The following is a 19982-nucleotide window of genomic DNA, read 5'->3' as shown; positions in this document are numbered from 1 at the left end:
TAGATGGGCTTTTTTGTATTGTTTCTTTTTAAACTACATTGGTAAATCTGTGTCTTTGTCTGGATAGGCTAGAATTGCTGCTGTGATGTAGAATTATTTTATGAGTAACATCTATGGCTAACCAGATTTGTTAATTTGGTTATGCAGTGTCTCAAAAGGAAAGGTTCAAAAACAGGTTTCTCCAGGCGAGTTGTTTAGTACAATCATGCCCACTCTCATATAATGAATCCTGACAAAAAATTCTGAACAAGAGTTCACTGTTAAGAGAAGGATGGTGAGTGCTGTAACTTTATGTCTGAGGCAGGACTTACAACAAAAGGTTTCCTAACATTCACTGGGCCGTCCAGTTAAACATTTACATAATAAAAGTGCAACAAAAGCATTAAAAGGAAGAAAGCAACACCTTCAATATAAGCTAGAGGGATGAACATATATAGGAGGGAAAGTGAATAAATGGGAGTAACGTGAAAGCTACTGATAAGCAGAAATCATCATTTAAATGTGATTGAAAGAACAGTTATTGCTTCTAGAAGCATTTGAAATTTTCTTCCCAGTTTCCCTAAAAAGGGTCTTATGCAGCCTCTACATTACCTTCCACAAAGAATTGGTTATGATAGAATGATGGAAATTTTATTCTGGAAACAGACTTTACTACCATTCATAATCACTTTCTCTTGGGGATTATTTTCTTTAACCATGCACAATATTGCAAGAAGAAAGAAAAAACTTTCTTAGCCTTTACCTGCCTCAACTGTCAAGCAGTGACCCTTTAAAATCTTATGTTTAGTGGTTTAGGGTAGCCTCTGGAAAGAAATTATGTCCTTTCCCCTTTCTTCAAGACCAACTAGTGGAAGGTGTTTGTCCATTAAACTCACTGACCCATCGGAGTTCCACGGTCAAAGTGCTAACAAAACAGTTAGTTTATTTTATGTCTGTTATCTCCTGCTTGTGTCTTGTTTATGATTTGTTAGTGTATTTAGCTGCTAGGTTGAAACTACGAAATATATCTCTATGTCAGTGGGAAATTTTCTGTGTAAAATGTTAGTAAATAAATCAAAAGCATGAGTGTTACTCTATTAATAGAGTAGAAAAAGAGTAGAAAAGTATAGAAGAGTCTAGCGCTGATTTCTGTGTTTTAGGGTGGTCTCTCCTTGTCTTTCTTACTTAAACCTCTGATAACTATGGAGGTGGAGGTTTTAGTTTTTATCTTATTTTTTTAAGTTGTTAGCTCTTAGCATATATACGGAATACCAATCATGGGGAAAGTTTAGGACTGTTGCATTTAAAAACAAGGGCTAATGTATTAGTACCACTGGGTGCATGGACTTGACTATGGGGATCTCATAGCAGACCCGGTTTCCTCAGCTTTCAAAGATACCACTGGCTACAGCAACACTCTTCCTTGTAAGACCAGTAAATCCCTCTCAAACCGTTACAGTCTTTCAAACAAGCTTTTAATATTGTACGATCAGAAAACACAGGAGAACCAAACACTAGAAGTCTTATTATGTAGCTTAAAATAACAAAGACCGAAGTATGTATGCATTGAGAATGTGTTTCTCCAAAAACCCTGATGACATGATGGATATACCACTTTATTAAATGGGGATCATTACTGAACTCACTACAAAATTCAAAAGGTGGGGTTTATGCAACATTATATTTTTGATTCCTTTTTATCACAATCTTATGTTTCAATTAATCTTGTTTGAGGTTTATAATTCTGTAATACTTCTGTGTTTCTTAACCTGTAAGGAACATAACACACCACCTGTTCTCAGAAAGAACTTTTGATCTACTTCAACACAAATAACTGCCTTATAGTACTTACAGTCAGATAACAAAAGTGTCAGACTTTTCCCATGTGTAAGCCATACTATACACATGGTATTGCATACAACTAAGCAAGTATAATTACAGCCAAAGAGCTGTAAAAATTTAGAAGGGACTGTTCACTGGAAACAAGCAAGAAGACAATTATCATTAATTTGATAAGGATATCCACGGATGTTCATTTCCCTGTAATACAGCAAAATGGCATAAGCATAAACAGCTGAATATCTTGAAACCACTTACCAATTTCCACTGGGAGGTGGTTGATTTGATTTTTTGACAGCTCCAGTACTCTCAAATCTTGAAATAATGCAATGTAGGCTGGAATGGTTTGTATCAATGTACTGTACACGTGCCATTCTTTCAGATAGATCTGTTCTTTCAGAGAATCTGGGAATTCCTGTAAATGAAATAAGAACAGGTAAATAGAGAGCATAAAGTTAGAATTTTGTTCTACCATGCAGGGGGGAAAAATTTCACAGCCAAATCTCCACACTTTGCCTTAACTATCTTGATATAGAACAGCAATTTGCCAAACTCTCATAGGAGCTCTTTGCTTTTGAAAAGCATTACAGCTGTCACTACATATTCATTTTTTACCTGCTAATGCAATCATTTTGCTCTAAAACTGACACCTATCTGAAGCAGTCAACTCGTTTCATGTCTCCCATACTATCTCCTTTCTTCAGCTGGAGGATTTTTTTAAAAACACATTTCAGTTCACACATCAAGACGCAGTAAAATGCAACATGGAAGAGAAGAATGAGTGTGTGGAGAACATCTAAACAGAATTTGCCAAAAAAAAAAAAAAAAAAAAAAAGTGTCACTACATTCTTAATACCTGCCAATGTTTCAAAATTTGTTTACCAGTTTACCAAGATAGAGCACAGTCCAAGGAACAGAAACATTTCAAATAGGTTACACACAACTTTTGAAAACCTTTTTTCAAATAAGAGACTTAACTTCCTAAGTTATTTCAACAATGTTTTAAAATTTTTACTAGATTTCTTTAGGTAGAATAGAAATATTCAATTTTTAAATCTGTCCACAATCACAATTCATTCTTGTTTAGACATGTAGAATCTTCTTCTTTTTAAGAATTCCAGTATTGTTCCATATACACAGCAAATAAATTTGCTTCTGAGTAATTTTCAGACTATTCTATTTGTCCAAAATTTCCAATGTATAAAAGTTACTGAAACTAAAAGTTTTAAAGCCTTTAATCCTTCCAATTTTTTTAATTAATTGATATTCAGTTCAGATGTACACATCTTTGTTTCAGTTATGTCATAAAATTTCTGGAACTTGAAACAGACAAAAATCAATTCATAAAGTTGAAGGTAAGATCATTTAAATTCCACTTTCTAATGCAGCACCATAATTTACCAGGTTGTCCTGGATTTTATAACACTGTCCACTGGTAACATCTAAAATAAATAATCTGTATGAGGTCCTATCACTAACTTTGCTCTTTAAAAAGTCACATAAGAGTTTCAGCCTGCAATTCCTTTATAACTTCCAAATTTGTTTCCTGTGCATGAAGAATACAACACAATAGGAATTACTGGTTTTTATCAGAGGACATTACCCCACTTTTTTTTTTTTCTAGATTTTATAGATCCCCTAAGACATTGACAAGAGTGATGCATTTTGGTTGTTTTTTATTAATTCTGAACTTCTTAACTAGGAATAGTACTACTTAACTCCTAGCTAAACTAAAACATCTAACTGTAATTATAAATATACTGGACTGTTGATTATAAGGTGTCCTTTGGTTGTGGCTGGCTCTAATTTCAGTCCTTTTCAAATTTAATCATGCAGACATTTCTGCCTTGCTACCTGCCTTTCCATATTTAATACAGATTGTTTCATTTCTTGTTTCATTTTCTCACTAGGTGTATATCTCATTGTGATCCATCTTACATATTTGTCAAATTATGGCAGTTAAAAAATAAAATGCCTGAAATGCCTCAGGGCTGGTAATGAGAAATCTCTGCAACTTTCTGGAGTGGGTTTCCACTCCTCCACCTTCAGTGTTGCACATTGTTCTGCAGCAAATAAAAGAATAAATGTCAACTGCAAATTCAATTAGTGTTGTCTTTCCTACCTGTACAGAATTGAAAATGCAGCTCATAGGGGATAGCGTGTAGCTCTAGTGTCATGGATGCCATTGTAGGGAAGAACCCCAATTCACAGAGAAAGCACATGCAGGGTAGGCATACTGGATTGAAAAAGATGTCTCAGTAACAGATAACATTTGCTACTCTCTTTCTCCACAGTCCAGGTCTGTCTTTGTCTTTCTACTGACCTACTGGTTTTCTGTACCTTGTCACAACAGACCATCTCCAGCTCCTTACTGGCACATACAGCAGGGAACAAAAGGGAACGCTTACTCCTGTGAAGCCAACAGAATTGCTGTTCTCCCAGACTGAAGGGAATATCCCACAGACTTCTCCTTGATACACTAAAAACAGTGCAGCACACAAAGCACTCTCTCAGATTAAGAGCAAACTCCTTCATTGTTTTAGAAAAATTAAACCAAAACATTTTTTTAAATTTTTCTTATTAATAAAAATTTTTTTTAATTAATCTTTACTTCTGTATTGAGGGTATGTGCAGTAACTGAAATAAAATCAGGCATAACTTCAAAAGAATGGAAGGAGGTTCCATTCTTCTACCAATTGCCCTGACTTACTTTTTTTTTCTTGATATTATTTCTTTAAATTGTATAATCGTATTTACAATTTGCAAATGTAAGCTTACAAATACTTTGCTATAATATGGGGGTTTTAGCATTCTCCTCCTAACAATATATTTTGTGTTACTGAAACATAAACTGATGTGATATTTTACTTCATTTACAAACTAGATAGGGATGGGAACTGAAATTTGCACAAGCCTTACATTTTCTTTACTCTCTGATTCCCTTGTGTTCTTTTGTAATCTTCTGCTGCCATGCTAAAGCTGGCAGCCTGCTGATAAATTGCTCCATGAAGACTGACACTTGGAGGATAGCCAGTTTTTTGCCTTTAACAGCAAAACAATACCTCAAACTCCTTTGAATTTTGGGAGAGGGGAAAAAAACAACTATTGAAAAGAAATAAATAGCAAACCTATAAACATTGCTGATTATGTTATTTCTAACCAGGAGAAAATTTACCTGCTAGATATGAGCCTGAACTAAAATGGTGGTCAAAGTTCTGAGAAGTTTCAATGTAATTTCTTTTCTATCTCTGTAGTTTTATCTGTCATGGGCCAAATCAACTCCTTGGATCCAAATCTCCCTATCTTTGAGAAAGTTAGGAGTTAGTTCCAAAACTAATATGTCTCAGGGACACCTTTATTACCTGGCTGGGTCGGTTGTTTTACACGTCAGAGGAAAAAAGACCTCTAGAAGTTAAACAAGCACAAGAGACATTTTCTCTGTCCATTCAATGCAGCAATTCTACTTGACCCTTTGCGCCAAATAAATACCTCACTGCTCTAACAGCTGGGAATAACAAATGGAAATTCTCTGTTCTCTGTGAAAATACACACTAAGTTAGATGATAAAACTGTGAGAATAAATACCAAGGTATTAATTAATTTGCTGCCTTTTTCTGTGAAAAAATGATATGCAAGGTCATGATTTACAAGTAAAGGATTTTACCATCACTCATTCATTTACTTGTCATGCACATTTAACACTGAACTTGTTTAAAGTACATATGCATCCAGATCCTCTGCTTAGGTAAAGCAGCACAGCCAAGAACAGTCCTGCTCCGCATTTGATGAATATCATCACCTTTCCTTTCCCAATATTGATGTCACAAATTCAAAAATTTGTTTTTCCTGAATATTTTTTGAAAATCATTTGAAATTCACTGACCCACTGGAGAATCAACATTCATTAGTCAGGAGCAGAAAGTAAACACTCAGAGGGGAAAAACAGTTAAAGTGAAGTCACTGAAAAAATTATATGAATATTCATGGAATTATTTTGCCATAGTTTTCATTCTGCTCTAGTAGCAGTGCTATTTCTCTGAAGAACTAATTTAATCCTGTAGATACATGTCTACATGTACAAAGGATCTCAGTGAAGGGTTTCATCAACTCTTCATCATTCTCTCCTAGGCGACTGATTCAAACAGACAATTCAAGAGTTCAGAGTCCTTACACAGCAACTTTTTGTGGTGGGTTTGCCTGGAAAACTCTCAGATAAATAACAAGTTTTTCTGAAACATACCTTCGGAACCTCAGATTACTTGTGGCACAGTACACCATACTCATGCTGTCAATCCCATGGGTTTTGCAAACACCAGAGGATTTAAAAGACTCACTCATGGGGCAATACAACTGGATTCTGCCTAATTTTTTACAAAGAGAAGTGAAAAGCCTGCCTGATTTCATTTACATCAGGTTATAAGACTGGTTCCTTTGTGGTTATAAGACCTTTTCTTTCCTAATTCGTTACTGTTCCCAGCTGGCAGAAATGCCAGTGATAACAGACACAAGTTGTAAATATTTGGTTGGTATGCAAAAGAGTAGGCAAGGACCACTGACCCTTAAGGATGTTGTCACACAGCCTCTTCCAGGTGGAGTTCTGACAGACAAAACTATCTCATCGCTGTAGTTATCAACCACTGTCCACAGTAGAAGCTAATCTCTCTGGACAGACATGGCCAAACCAGTACCCAGGTCAGAGGAGGACTTTCAGATTCAAAGGGACTCACTGAGTATATGCTCTTCAAGCACGAAGGCTTGATATTAACCCTACTGACAGCGTTATTCGATTTCCTTTTAAGTTCGTGTGACCATGCTGTTAGAAAACCTTTGTGACTTGAAATGTCTAGAGGCTTAAACTGCACATCTCAAAAAATTAGCCTAAACATGAATGATAATTAGTAAGAATTAATCATCCACAAGGAATTACGGATCTGCATAAACAGAATACAATTCCTCAGAACTCATATGCTGTAAAATCAAGCCCTACTCTCTTTAGCTAGTGGTCTGTGCCTATTTCTGTAACCTAACATTCATTGTATAAGCTTTATTTTTCCTCAGATATGTTTAAGTAATTACAAGGAATTATTAGGAAAATTATTATTAGGTCTCCCCCTAATGCAAATACATTAAAATTTCAATGGCATTTGACAGGTGGAAAAAAAAGTGGCACAGGGGTCCTGGAAGGAAGAACATCTTAGTAGGATTTCAAAATGTGTTATCTGTTCTGATTTTCTCCCTTACAAAGGTTCTCAGGAGGAGATCCAAGATCTTTTCAAAAAAGCACTATCCAGGTGATTTTCAAAATAATTTTCCAAGCTATTCCAGTATATGATGGGGTGTTTTATGAAACCCATTTTTAACCTGACACTCAACAATGCAGAATCAGTGGGCCAGATTCACTGTTACGCTGTATGGATGTGGAGCACGAGACGATAGCATCTTTGCTACATGTCTACACTTTTACCGTCTAGACAGCCTAGGCACTGATTAGTGCCCAACACAAGCTACCATTCTAACTGACTGCAACGTGGCAAATAACATCATTAGCTGATCTGTGCACTCAGCTCATTTGCTGCTGAAGTTTCCAATGAGAACCCTTCCACTGAGACCTATGGCAAGGATGTGGTAAAGCCACTTGCTTTGATCTTGAAAAATCCCTGTGCTGGGGATTACTCCTCCTGAAGACCTAACTTCACAGCATCCAGAAAGAGAACTGCTACAGCCCAGAAGCAAGCCCTGTTCTCAAAATTAAATCTGTAAGTCATACCAACAACCTACTCAGATTTAGCTATCAACTGTCTGGAGGATATATTACTGCTTCACTGATGAGAGGAAAGGGGAAACATAATGGAAACACTTATCAGCTAAAAGCAAGTGAGATAGAGGATTGAGCAGCCAGTTCCCAAATGGACACTTCACAGGGCTGTGCTGTTTGCTGCTGCCACCCCTAAGTGGCCAGCCAACAGCAAGCTGAGCTGGCTATCTGCCTGTAAAACTGCACAGGCAATCCCAGCTCTGACTTCTCCTAGCGTCTGAATGCTTAATCATCCAAACTTTCATCTCGTAGGTGTATTTGTGTGCAAAACACATTAAAACAAAACCACAACTGATACCACAGGTCCCAGCTATGTAACACGCAGGTTTCTCTGAGAAAACTGTCACATGTCCGCAGACCTTTTCACATGCAAATTACCAGCCTGTGCAGCTTTGGTTGTATAGTCTGAAAATTCATTTTGCCTAAGTGCACTTTTTTGTGAGAGAGTAATAGGGGAAAAAAGTGTCATGTCTGATTCTGTCTTTGGTTTAGAAGCAGCAGTCGAGATTTAAGAACACAAAACAAATGACATGATTTGTATAACCAATGTAATTTTTACTAAATTTCTGCAATAAAGTGAAATATACTTCCTTCAGAACTTTATCAAGAGAATTTTCACATTTTTTTAAATCGTTTTCTGCTGTTAGAGACTGGTGATGTTCTTTGATTTTTAATAAAGCAGCTTTGATTTTATCTTTGTCTGCAAACACCTGAACTATGTCACAGTATCTTGGTGAAAAAGAAAACCCACTTTAACCAGGCTAGAGCTGGACAATGAGGCACAGTGTTTGTGTGATGTGGCCACAGAGAGCACAGGATATGTAGACAGAAAAGAAGTGCAGGGTGATTAGGAGTGTACTGTTCAAGGTAGCATTATGTACATAACAGTACACTGATAGCTCTTAAATGTGATCTTTCAGTGTGTCAAATTGAAATTAAATGCTCTGGAAAGCAGAGCAAATTATATGTGTTTGATTTTGCCTCCTAAAGTGAGGCTTTGTTTATGGTGACAAAGCAAAATGTTAACAGTTTGCCAAAAAGAGAATAAGCAATAGAAAAGTTTAGTTATACAGCTCTCTGCTCCCTGATGCACTGAAAATATTTGCAATTCCTACTATATCAGTGTCTAGGGAGCTGTAATATGTTTTTTTGTTCTAACTTACGTACAAAGTTTACAGCACAGGGAAGTGTGCAATATAAGACTACACAACTTTAACTTCATTTCCAAAATCCAAGGCTCTTGAAAGATGAAATGTGATAGCTCTCCCGCAACCAGTCCTACCACATGAATGGCTGGCACTGACTGAAGAAATAGCCTCCTTACTAGAGTTGGAGGGGAAGCAGGGTTTTCTATTTTTCAAAAATTTCATCTATTTTGTGTTTATTTGGAAAAGAGCTGAGGCCAGAAAAAGACGAAAGCTGAGAAAGAAAAATCTTCATATTCAAGATCAAATCTGGGGTAAAGTTATATCAAAAGAACTGTTTTAGTAAAATTTAGCCATTTGATCAATTGACTTTTAACTTGCATTTTTATAATGAAGACGTCAAAAGACTTTCATGTTAATAGTGTGTACTCTAAATACATTTCAAAGTTTTAACATATCTAGAAGCCTTCAGACCAACCCTATTCTGCCTTTTGCTGCATTTTGAAACAGCACTAATTCAGAGCTTACTTCCAAACAGCTGTTTCACATCAAACACAACTGCACATAAAAAATGCTTTTTTCAGCAAGGCCATTGTGGATTGATGGTAATATTAGTTTTGATTTGAACAGAGCTTGACAAAAATATTAGCACACCATTAGAGCAAGAAGACAGATGTCTTGAGTAGTAGAAGACATCAACAAGCCAACAAAGCTGAATGTTTTTTGCATCTTTTTCCACCTACTGGGGAATTTCAGAGAAAGTTACCTTATTGCAATATGATTGCTTACACCAAAATTTTTGAGAAGGCTGATTTACATGTATCAGTAGAGAATTTAAAATAAGCATATTTGAAAACTAAGCCACTAGTTCAGTGTAAGATAGGAAGTGCTTTTGTCACTTCTAATACTGTGAAAAAGCATCAATCTCATATGCATTGGCAAAAAAAAAAAAAAAAAAAAAAAAAAAGGGCTTTGGGATTGGAAGTTGCAGTGCTAGGCTACCCAAACTCTTTAACAATAGAAATATTTTCCATTATAATTACCATCCACTGCTCTCCAGAAAGCTGAAAAATAAACTTGTTTTTTTCCTTATTTGCTTCATCTGACAAAGCACGCCTCTTCTGGAGCTGAGGAGTCTTTCCGTAATTGTCCAAGATCTTTTCATCAGTGTTTACAAAGCCATTCTTGAGGTATTTTGATTGAGGAATGCCTTTCTTCCGGCACTCTAGTATGAAATTCCATTCCTGCTTTATCCTGAAATAGTGTCAAAAAATGGTTTATGTGAATCAGAGGAAACAATATGGCAAATAAGCCTTAAAGCTTCACCTTTGTTTGCACAAGTACTGAAGAAAACAAAAATATGTATTTCATGTATTGACCATTTTAAAAAACCAAAATAAAACAAACGAAAATACCCAGTGTTCCTGGAGTCATGCTTAGATTTTCTAGACTCACACACAGATTTCAGATGAGCAGGATTTCATTTACAGATTATAAAACAGATACACTCAGGGAATAACAGAAAAGTAGAGACTAAGCACACTGTCACAGAAAACAGCATGAATGATGCCCGTTATTTCAATAAGGTAGGAAATATATTCTCACAGAACAAGTTCTATGCGTAAACAAAAACAAGGACCTGGTGATATATGTCAAATTTTTAGTTGGAATGAAGTCATTTTAGAAAGTAAGAAGTTAGAAAAATTCCCTTTTCCTTGCCCTTTCTTCTTCAAGTATAATGATCTTTTTTTATTTTTTTACGCATTATCTTCCAATATCATTGTACCAGGTAGAGGCAAAGGTCAAAGTTACCACATCAAGTACTTTCAGATTCAATTTCAGTGTTACTTGAGGCTTACCTCCAGGACAAATTTTTACCCATATAACTTCAGGTGCAAGCTGAATTTGACATAATGAAACACAACAAAAACACATGCTTTAATTTAAGAGGGATTTATTTCAGCTTAGTCAATTAAGGAAGAGGTTGATCAACTGAAGCAAGACTTCTTTATACCAAAATAAGACTGTGCAGAGCACCTTGCTTCATAAATCTGATCTCATGCTTTGAATGCTATATTTTTGTGAGATTCATTTATGTGATCTCCACCCTCTGCCAAATTTTTTAAGCTAAAGACTTGAAAACTGACATGTGAAGAAGGACATAAAGTTCAGGACAATGTGCCCCCTAGAGAGAGTCAAAAGTGGTATGTCCTATAAAGAATCACATGTAAGTTTGTAAAGTTCAAGCAGGAATTAACAAAACCTGTACACCTATTCACAGTTAAGCAAGGGATTCTGAGTGAAATGCTGAGACGTTAAAAAAATGGCACATGAAACAGAATGCCTGGTTTTAAGTCACATACAAGAAATCTGTTATAAACTCAGGTACAGGAAACATCTTTCAAACTTGGTGAAAATAAGTATTTTTGGGGCACTCATAGCAAGGTATGAGATAGAAACTACAGGGCAGAATATATTTATGGGAATATGATAGCATAGATTAAAATTTGTATTTGACTCAGTGCTATCAAAATAAATCTTTAGGGATCAAAACTGCGTGCCTAAAAAGGCAAGGTATTACTGAGGCAGCTGTAAACTGCCCAGCACGAATTGTGGCACTTACTGAAACCTTAAGGGATGTTAGGGAGAATTTAAAGCAGAGAGCACAGCAACAGCAAGAGACTTCAGCTAGCAGCATACACATAGTACATTAATGCACTGCAGACAATATACACTTTCATACTGTTTATCAAACCAGCTAGCTTGAGAGACCACAGGAGGACCTGATGTCATTTCAAGGAGCAGCACACTGTACGTAGGTCATCAGAGACCTACAGAAAGCTCCCTCTATAATGACAGCAGTGTACTCCCATGAAACATCTTTATAAAGAGAAAATAAGGAAAAACATCTACAAATATTTCAGAAGATGAGCTGCATATAACAGTGAAGTTGGTTGAACATCCAGCTCACTGGGTAAAGTGCTGGCAGACTGCACAAAGACGGCACAATCTCAAAGTACATTCTAATGAAACCACTGTAAGGATCTCTTTCTCCTCTCATTTCCAAAAACAGAAAAATAAAAAAGATAAAATGGCATTTATGTTCAAATGAAGAAATTAGAAGGCAGAACAAATTCTGGTAAATTAAATGTAAAACCACAAAAAAACAAGTGAAGCCACTTACTGCAGGTATACAAATGAATAGGAAAAGGATTTCTAGAATATCAGAAGCAGAAAGCCTCTCAGAGAGACAGTAGGAGCAATAACTTATCAAGGTATGAAAGGAGCAGTGAAGGAATAGTTAAGGAAGTTATTGAGAGCTGCAGAAAAGTTATCCTTGGCTTCAGTTTTCATTAGAGAGATCAGTATGTTCTTTATAAGTAGGCATCTGGAGGACTTTCTGATATTTAAAGTGTCAACAGAGGATGACTGAGAATAAAAAATATACAGATTTGAAGTAAATCTCCCTGTTTCTCTCAGTGTCTAATTGTAGACTGCTTTATACCACAGCAAGCTGTGATATATAAATGAGTTAGGAAGAGAAAGGTTGGACAGACAGAAAACATGTCTAGCAGCATCTTCAGCTCAAGGAGTCACTCGAGGTACTACAGCTGCTAGTACAGTGATGGAAGAGTTCACCACCAACCCATAACATCTCAAGATCTTTTCTGAAGGTACTTGAGATAACAAAGACACGAAAAAGGTTATAGCAGACACAGGTCCTTAGCCCATTTTGTGATCCTTCAACATGTTGCATCTGATATTTCTGGTTACAGAGGGAGAGACAACTGAGTACCTGATTGCGCAAGGCAGACCTGCTGAAGGGTATCCCCTCCAGCTGCACTGTGGAATCACTCAGATGATGGAATGTTTCATATCAACAGACATGAAAGTTGAAATATGTCTCTCAGGACCAAAACCCTGGCATTCTTTTTTTCTAAAATATTCTGAGTGATTCTAGCTTTGCTTATCACTGCTGCTTCTCACTTCCCCTTCCAGTCCTCCACATAGAGCTTTTCTGTCCCTCTGTGAAACTTTGCATTACTGACCTCTCATTTCCATGGAATTCCTTCATTTTCTTACAAAGCAATCAACATTTGATCTCAGTGCATAATTCAATGCACTGAAAAAGCTTGCCCCAAAGATGCTTTTTTTTTAATTGATTGCTTTTCATTCATGCACAAAAAATGACTGACTTGTTCCTCACAGTATAAATTCTAAGAACATTAGAAGCTTAACAAACAGAAAGAAGAGGTCAAGAAGTCTAACTCTCAATAAGAAGTAAGGCATCTCAGTGCTGGCTGACAGGTAGACCCCAGGAAGATGACAGCAGAGGTCTCAGATCTAAAAATTTTCTCTCTCACAAGGAATTTGAAAATAGCATGAAGGAAGCTACATTAAAGATGAAAGAATAAACTGTCCTGTGCCACTTTATTGATAACATGTACAAAACACAAATCTCAGGAGGTCATGACACATTGTTAGCAAAATAAAATAAAATCCACTTAATATAAACTGCTGTTAACCAGATCAGTCAGTGAAATATTGACCTCAGAGAAAAGACAGGCATTAAAAATTAAGCCTGTTTAGGAATTCAACATGAATAACATGCACTAATGTGGAAATCCTGGGTCAAATTTATTCTTTACTTATACATTAAATGATGGCAACATGCACTGTTAATCTTTTAAAGAATGTCTGCTTATGGTCACCAGGCTAAGTACTGACAAACACATTTTGAACAGATGGAAAGTGAATTAAAGCAGAGCAACTTACATGCATAATTTTGTACAGTACATCTCAGAATGAAAACATTATATATCCTAAGAGCAGAGGCTCTAATATTTTACAACCCCTGCTTGCACCCTTGGGGTACGGACTAACCAAGTGAATCAATATGAGCTTTCCTGGCCTGGAGGTGCAACTTACATTAAACTGGTATGTATCGTTAAGCAAAGATTATAAAGCTGTAAGCTGCAGGTTACAATTGAGATCAAACCAAAGGGATCTGTTCAGTTACATGGTTGTCACTCAGCTCTGTCTTTGTCAAAAAATTGAAATGATGGTAGTTCTTCAAGGTATTTTCATAAAAGACCATTTTAAGTCTTCCTTTGGTGATAATCCTCAAATAAAACAGGATTACCACCACATTAGTCCTATCTAGAGGTTACCATGTGAATCTTCAGGAAAGACACGAAAGGCATCTGAAAGTGTGGCAAACAGGAAAAAAAAAAAAAAAGACCACACAAATAAAATCAGCCTTTAAATGCACTAATATACTTTCAGAGAAATTTAATTTCTGGTCTTGGCACTTTAAAGGCTCCTGGTATTCCAGGAACACATTTTCATATATGACAAAAAAATGAGTTGGTTATTAAATCACATCTCTCCTGAAGTTTATGTCTTTTTATTACTGTTCAGCAATAAAATATTTTGATCTGCCTCTAGAGCTTGATCAAACAGTTGCCATCAAATTAAAGAAACAACCACCATTTTCAATATTCAAAAAGTGGGTGTTAGTCAAATCAAGCCTAATTTAGGTGGGAGTATGAACAAAAATAAGTATTTTTTCTGGACACAAGACAATGAGAGCTAAGATTCCAACTCAGCTAACTACTCCAGTATTTCCACTTGAATTATGCAAATAGTCCAACTAATTTTAAAACAAGCTGATTGCATGCTGCTTAAATTTATCAAAACAAAAAAAAAAGTTATGTGTCATACCATCATCTGTAACACAAAAGCACACCTAAAGCAGACTAAATGGTAGAGGAAAGGTTAGTCACTAAAGCAGACTGCAAACAGTAGAGGAAAGGTTAGTTCTAGCAAGCTGTTTCCAATACATGGCTGTTTCTCAGTAAACTTTCAGGACTAATAGCGTATAGATATGAAACAGGAGCCACACAGAAATGGAATAATCAAGTAGTTCCAGTCTGGTTAGTGCTGAAGTTGTCTTCAGGTAATCATTCCCCAAATATTACTTCACTATTGGAGTATGTCTGCAGCAAAAAGATTTAACAACATATAATTTTTTTTATTATTATTATAAATATTTCCCTTCAAGGATATGGGAGTCCCTTGCTTGGCATTTTAGATCCTCCAACAAAATCACAATTCTAATCAACCTGATGCAAACAATTACTGTAAAATAAATTCAGTGATCACACCCTTCAAAGGAGCAACCAGCTTGGAAAACAAGAAGACTGCATTAGTAAGGATTCCAGAGCCACCTCCGTAAATGAACAGCGGCTGGGTTTCTTCGAGTGGTTCTTCCTTCTGCAATTACCCACTGCTCAACATCCAGTTAGGAGGTCTTGAGGAAAAGCTGTTACTCTAGACAAAGAATGGAAGTTTCATTAGATGGCACTGTTACGTCTAAATCTGGATGGAAGAAATAGCCAGCACACTACATGGTGACACCAGTTTAGTACTCCTGGGTGATGTTTAAATCAGAATCACTAGCCACTCAGGATCATTAAATAAACCTATGGAATTTTTATAAAAGCATGACAGTTAAACTGAAGCTTAGCCCAAACTAATATTCCTGATGGACATCTGCTTCAAAATCAATTGGATTGATTTAATTTCAGTCCCTCTACCAGGCTTTTCCATGGATTGTAAAGGATTGTGGCTGAACAGCAGCTCTTATCTTTCAACACATTTGTGTGCATTATATTAGATGCAAGGTGTGTATGCACAAGTACCTAAGAACAAAGGCAAACAACTTAAGTGGTTATAAGTGCTGCAGATCTACTCCCAGCTTGTTGCCTATAGTTTCTGTTTGGGACGAAGGACTCACAAGCCTGAGTTTCAGGCTTGCTTAGAAAAAATACTGAATTGGCTATTGAGTAGGAGAATAAAGGTAAACATCACAAACAAAATCGTAGTTCAGGTACAAACAGTTATAACACTGAAGTTTAGCAGAGAGATAAAGACAAATTATTTTATTAAACAAACACATAATCTGTCAGGGAAAAAAGTTACTGTCTGCCTGCAGAGTGAAAGTTTTCTTTTGACATTTAACATTCAGGAAGTGTGTAGCTCAGGAAATACGTGCATATTTAGCTAGCCAGACCTTGAAAGGAAATTTCTGGAGAAGAGACACACTGGAAGAGGTGGCTGAACAAGCTGTTATCTTTGCTGCATGTTTGGTTGGTGGAGAGGGGAGGCTGTGCCATTTCACAGCTAAGATTTAGATAGCTAATCTTGGTAAATAGCTCTGCTGTTTCCCCACTTCAATGTTTAATTTGTTGACCTTCAATTTTTACCTTACCTCTTTTCAGACAAAAGACAAATATGTAGCAATCCTTAAAAAAAAAAAACCAAAAAAAAAAAAAAAAAAAAACAAGCTAACTGTAAACTTTCACTCTTATTCCCTTTCCAAAACAGTAACTAATAGAAAGGAAAAATTAAATGGGAAAATCAACATACCACATCAAGTTAGCCTGACATCATTCAGGATTTCAGGATACAATATAAAATCATTCACTACTACCACAATCTAGAAGATGAAATATAAAGCAATGATATAAACACAAGCTTCTTTCCATAATATAAACTCTCATAAACATGGAGATAACCACAGAACAGTACGCATTTTTTGTAACATTTCATGTTTCATATTGTATGGGAGATTTAGAATGGGCTTGTCTGATGGGATTAAGGACATGAGGTAAAATGAAATTAATCCTACACAACACGGTACTGTTTCTTTTTATTTTATACTCAGTTGCTGGTTTATATGTGCTCCCAGAAGCAGTGGTTTTCTTTTTATTTTATACTCAGTTGCTGGTTTATATGTGCTCCCAGAAGCAGTGGTTCCTTAAACTGCCATACTTCCACAGTCCCACAAAACCAAAGGGGAAACAGAGGACTGAATAAACTCTACTTAAAGTGATGTGATACCAGTGTCTGAGATCCTGATATGAGCCTCTCACAATACTCTTAAGTAGACTGTTCTCCAGAATCAGCTTTCACTGGCCAGCTGCTTAAACATGTTCTAAACCTGTAAGTTCCCAGAATCTTTAAAGACTGTACCATTAAGGCAAACAAAGTTCAAGCTCTGTGTTTATTTGTGAGGTTTTCCTCTTAGAAAATCTTCAATCACAAACTAGAAATATCTCACATGTGGCTGCTTACTGACCCTGCATGAACTAAATTACTTTGCCCCAAGGCAAGCAAAGTTCCCTAGAGGTTAGTTGGGAGTTTTTCCTCAAATAATACATGCTACATTTCACAACATAGTACCAGGTAGCTTTCTACATAGCAACACTGCTAAACTGGTAAAGAACTGCACAGTCTCAAGGGCATTAGTGAATTGTAGCCTCTTTGAGAAAAATTGGACTTTAAAAAAAAAAAATAAAAGCAAAGCAGCCTCAGCAGGTCAGATTCCAAACTCATCTGTTACACAAGTATATTTGCAGAGAAACTCTTAATTTCAGCCCTACTTGGGAATTCACTCCAGCTGCTAGCAAAAATAAATATTTAGAATATTAAATGCTAGAATGCAGTCCCCAGTTCAAGAAACTGCCTTCTTTGAATGTCTCCTTGGAATTACTGTTTTGGGTCATAACCCTTCCCAAAATGCTTTCTTACTGTGACTTGACAGTAAGTACCAGCATTGATTTCAGTGGCTTTACGTGACAGTGATAAAATATTAATCTCCAAGTAGAATATCAGAATTTTGTCAGTCATGAAACTCCCTAAAATAATGAAATGTATTTATATATACAGGGAAACATTATTTCTATTAAGCATTTATTTATAATAATGACAATTATATTTATACTTTTGATATACTAACAACAAGCAAAATCCTGTCCTATTTTTGGCCCAACTATTTTCGGGAGCACTGAAAAGCATCTAAGAAATAACTTGCAATCTGACTATTGGGTCCTGAAGATCAGTGGTCACTGCACATTTCATAAAACAAAAAGTATTTTCATTTTAACATAATTTTACATTTTATTACCAATACTTTTATGACTTTGACCATTATTTTACAGATTAATCCATTCTATGAGGCCTGCATCATAAGAATGAACATGAGCTTTCCTGATAAAGTGCATCAAGATAAAGTACTGTATGTAAATTGCAAGCTAAAGGAAGAAAACAAAAAAACAAATCCTTTGTGAATGCTGAAAATACACTTGGAAACTTTTACTTCTCTGTGTCATATCCCAAGTTTCTCATCTACAGCTGATGCAGGAAGACAACAGAATGACTTTGGACCTCATTAGTGGAAAAGATCAGAACAAGCAGTCAAGCTCCACTCTTTCAGCTGGAGGGGTGGCTACAAACAAATAACCACTGGCAGAAATAGCAGGGAGAATGTATTTTTACAGAAAACACAAGTCACAGTAAGAAACGAGGCTTAACATAAGCTACTGACAAAAAAGATGGGAGCTGAAATTAGCTACTTCAGAGCACATAAGGTTACCCTTTTCCATGTAGAAGTTCCTCATGCTTGGCACTTCTTGCACTAGGCTTTGTTTGGCTTTGCTTTTATGTTACTAAACTCAGAAGTTATCTTCTGCACCACAGAAAACCAAAACCTAAACCAAACATGACAGGGGGATGTTGACATTTAGGTCCATTGGGACCGACCTTTCATCAGTTCTCAAGATGAGTGCATGTGCCACTAGAAGCTACAGGTATGGATTCCTGGTCATAATATTCTTTTTATGAAGAAGGTCACAGCAGTACCCCAAGAGTTATCTGTAAGCGTAACTCACAAAGCAAATTTTTTCTGTCCATCAGCTCATAGCAAAAAGCAAGCTTATCCTTGCTAGAGAATTTAACCTGAAGGGTGACCTTCATTTTTTAATTTTTTTTTTTTGTTAGGATTATAGTTTTTAATGCAAGCTTTGGGTTTAGATAGGAGAACCAAGACTGCAAATATGGATGCTTTGAAGAGAAAGGTCTTACAGAAAGGGCAATCAGTCTTTGTATTACTCTGGTCTCCTCCTAGCCCAGCTGCTCTGTTGTCAGTGAAGCTGCACTGGCAGTGAAATATCTGTGAGTCTCCTGAGATGGCCAAACCACCACATGAAGGTCCAATGCAATTATGCTCTTAAACAAGGGCACTGTTTAACCCTGTACATTTTATGTTTAATGCAGAAAGTGGGTTTTATTGCTTTCTTCTCTTCTCAGAGTGGAAAAATGATAAGTCATATATATGTTTCCAAATGGGAATGACCATAAAGAAACCAAAATATTGTTTAAAAAAAAAACATAAATTAAATAAAAATAATAACAGGATTAGTGGGTGCAAGCATTATAATAAAGGCTGTCTTTAATAATTGAACAAGAAAAAAATTCTCTGATAATTCTTTTATTCTACCCTTTTTGTCCTATTAAGAAGCAATTGTATGTGTCCATTTATTTAATTCCTTTCGTTCCTCCTGTCAACTGAGACATAAAGTATTTCCACGTACTGAATTTTATGAGCACGTTTCATGAATTTCATAACAAAAAGCCATACTTTTATATAGCATACAAGAATAGAAAGGTACAAAATGTGTTATTTTTCTCTTCAAATTAAGTCTACACAGTAGACAATAAAATATACCATTATTAAATCACAATGTACACAGGAAAGAGCAGGGACTAATGAAATACAAGTTTAGTTTGTGCTGCATTTCCCACAATCATCTGAAGAAAGGAGGTGAGAAATCATTGAAATCAACACACACACACCCCCCAAAAAAAAAAAATTAATCATCTGACAATGCTTAGTATATAGCAATGTTAGTGGATAATAAGAATGGATACCATTAAAATTAACAACATAAAAGTTGGCTTACTTCTCCAATGAGCTTTTTTCTAATCTTTCTTTCTCTTTCCTCTGACGTTCTTTGTTCTTCTTAACTCGAGTTTCCCACAGTCCTCTTATGAGAGAAAAGTCAAATATTATCACCTGATGCCCCATACTGTCAACATTAAGATTCTCCTGCAACAACAAACATCATGAACACCTCAGGAAAGGAATAACGAGAAAAATAAGGAACTAAATTATGATGTAAAATTAAAATTATTTGTGCAAAAAAAGTTGAAGTCACAAGAAACATTAACATAGTATGCTTTCCGTCTTACCCAATTCATTTGGGGTTTTGTGCTGGCAGTAGTCAATACACCATACAATTGTCTTCTACATAAAAACTATAGCAACAGCTAAATGGTGACTTTTTGTATTCTTTTCCCTT

General features: G+C 36.0%; 1 protein-coding gene across 1 annotated transcript in view; it reads right to left on the bottom strand.

Moving 5' to 3' along the window:
• Nucleotides 1-19708, bottom strand: part of LRRC2 (leucine rich repeat containing 2) — a 52240-nt gene extending 32532 nt beyond the window's left edge. The window contains exons 1-3 of the mRNA XM_055699755.1: nt 19584-19708; nt 9822-10032; nt 2077-2233 (exon numbers count right to left, since the gene is read on the bottom strand). Coding sequence (XP_055555730.1) covers nt 2077-2233; nt 9822-10032; nt 19584-19708 — 493 coding nt within the window. The remainder of the gene's footprint in view (nt 1-2076; nt 2234-9821; nt 10033-19583) is intronic.
• Nucleotides 19709-19982: the final 274 nt, after the last annotated feature.

Source organism: Falco cherrug, chromosome Z (assembly GCF_023634085.1).
Source record: "Falco cherrug isolate bFalChe1 chromosome Z, bFalChe1.pri, whole genome shotgun sequence".
Taxonomy (NCBI): domain Eukaryota; kingdom Metazoa; phylum Chordata; class Aves; order Falconiformes; family Falconidae; genus Falco; species Falco cherrug.
Note: the sequence above shows the minus strand (reverse complement) of the source record. Positions and strands in the feature narration are given on the sequence as shown.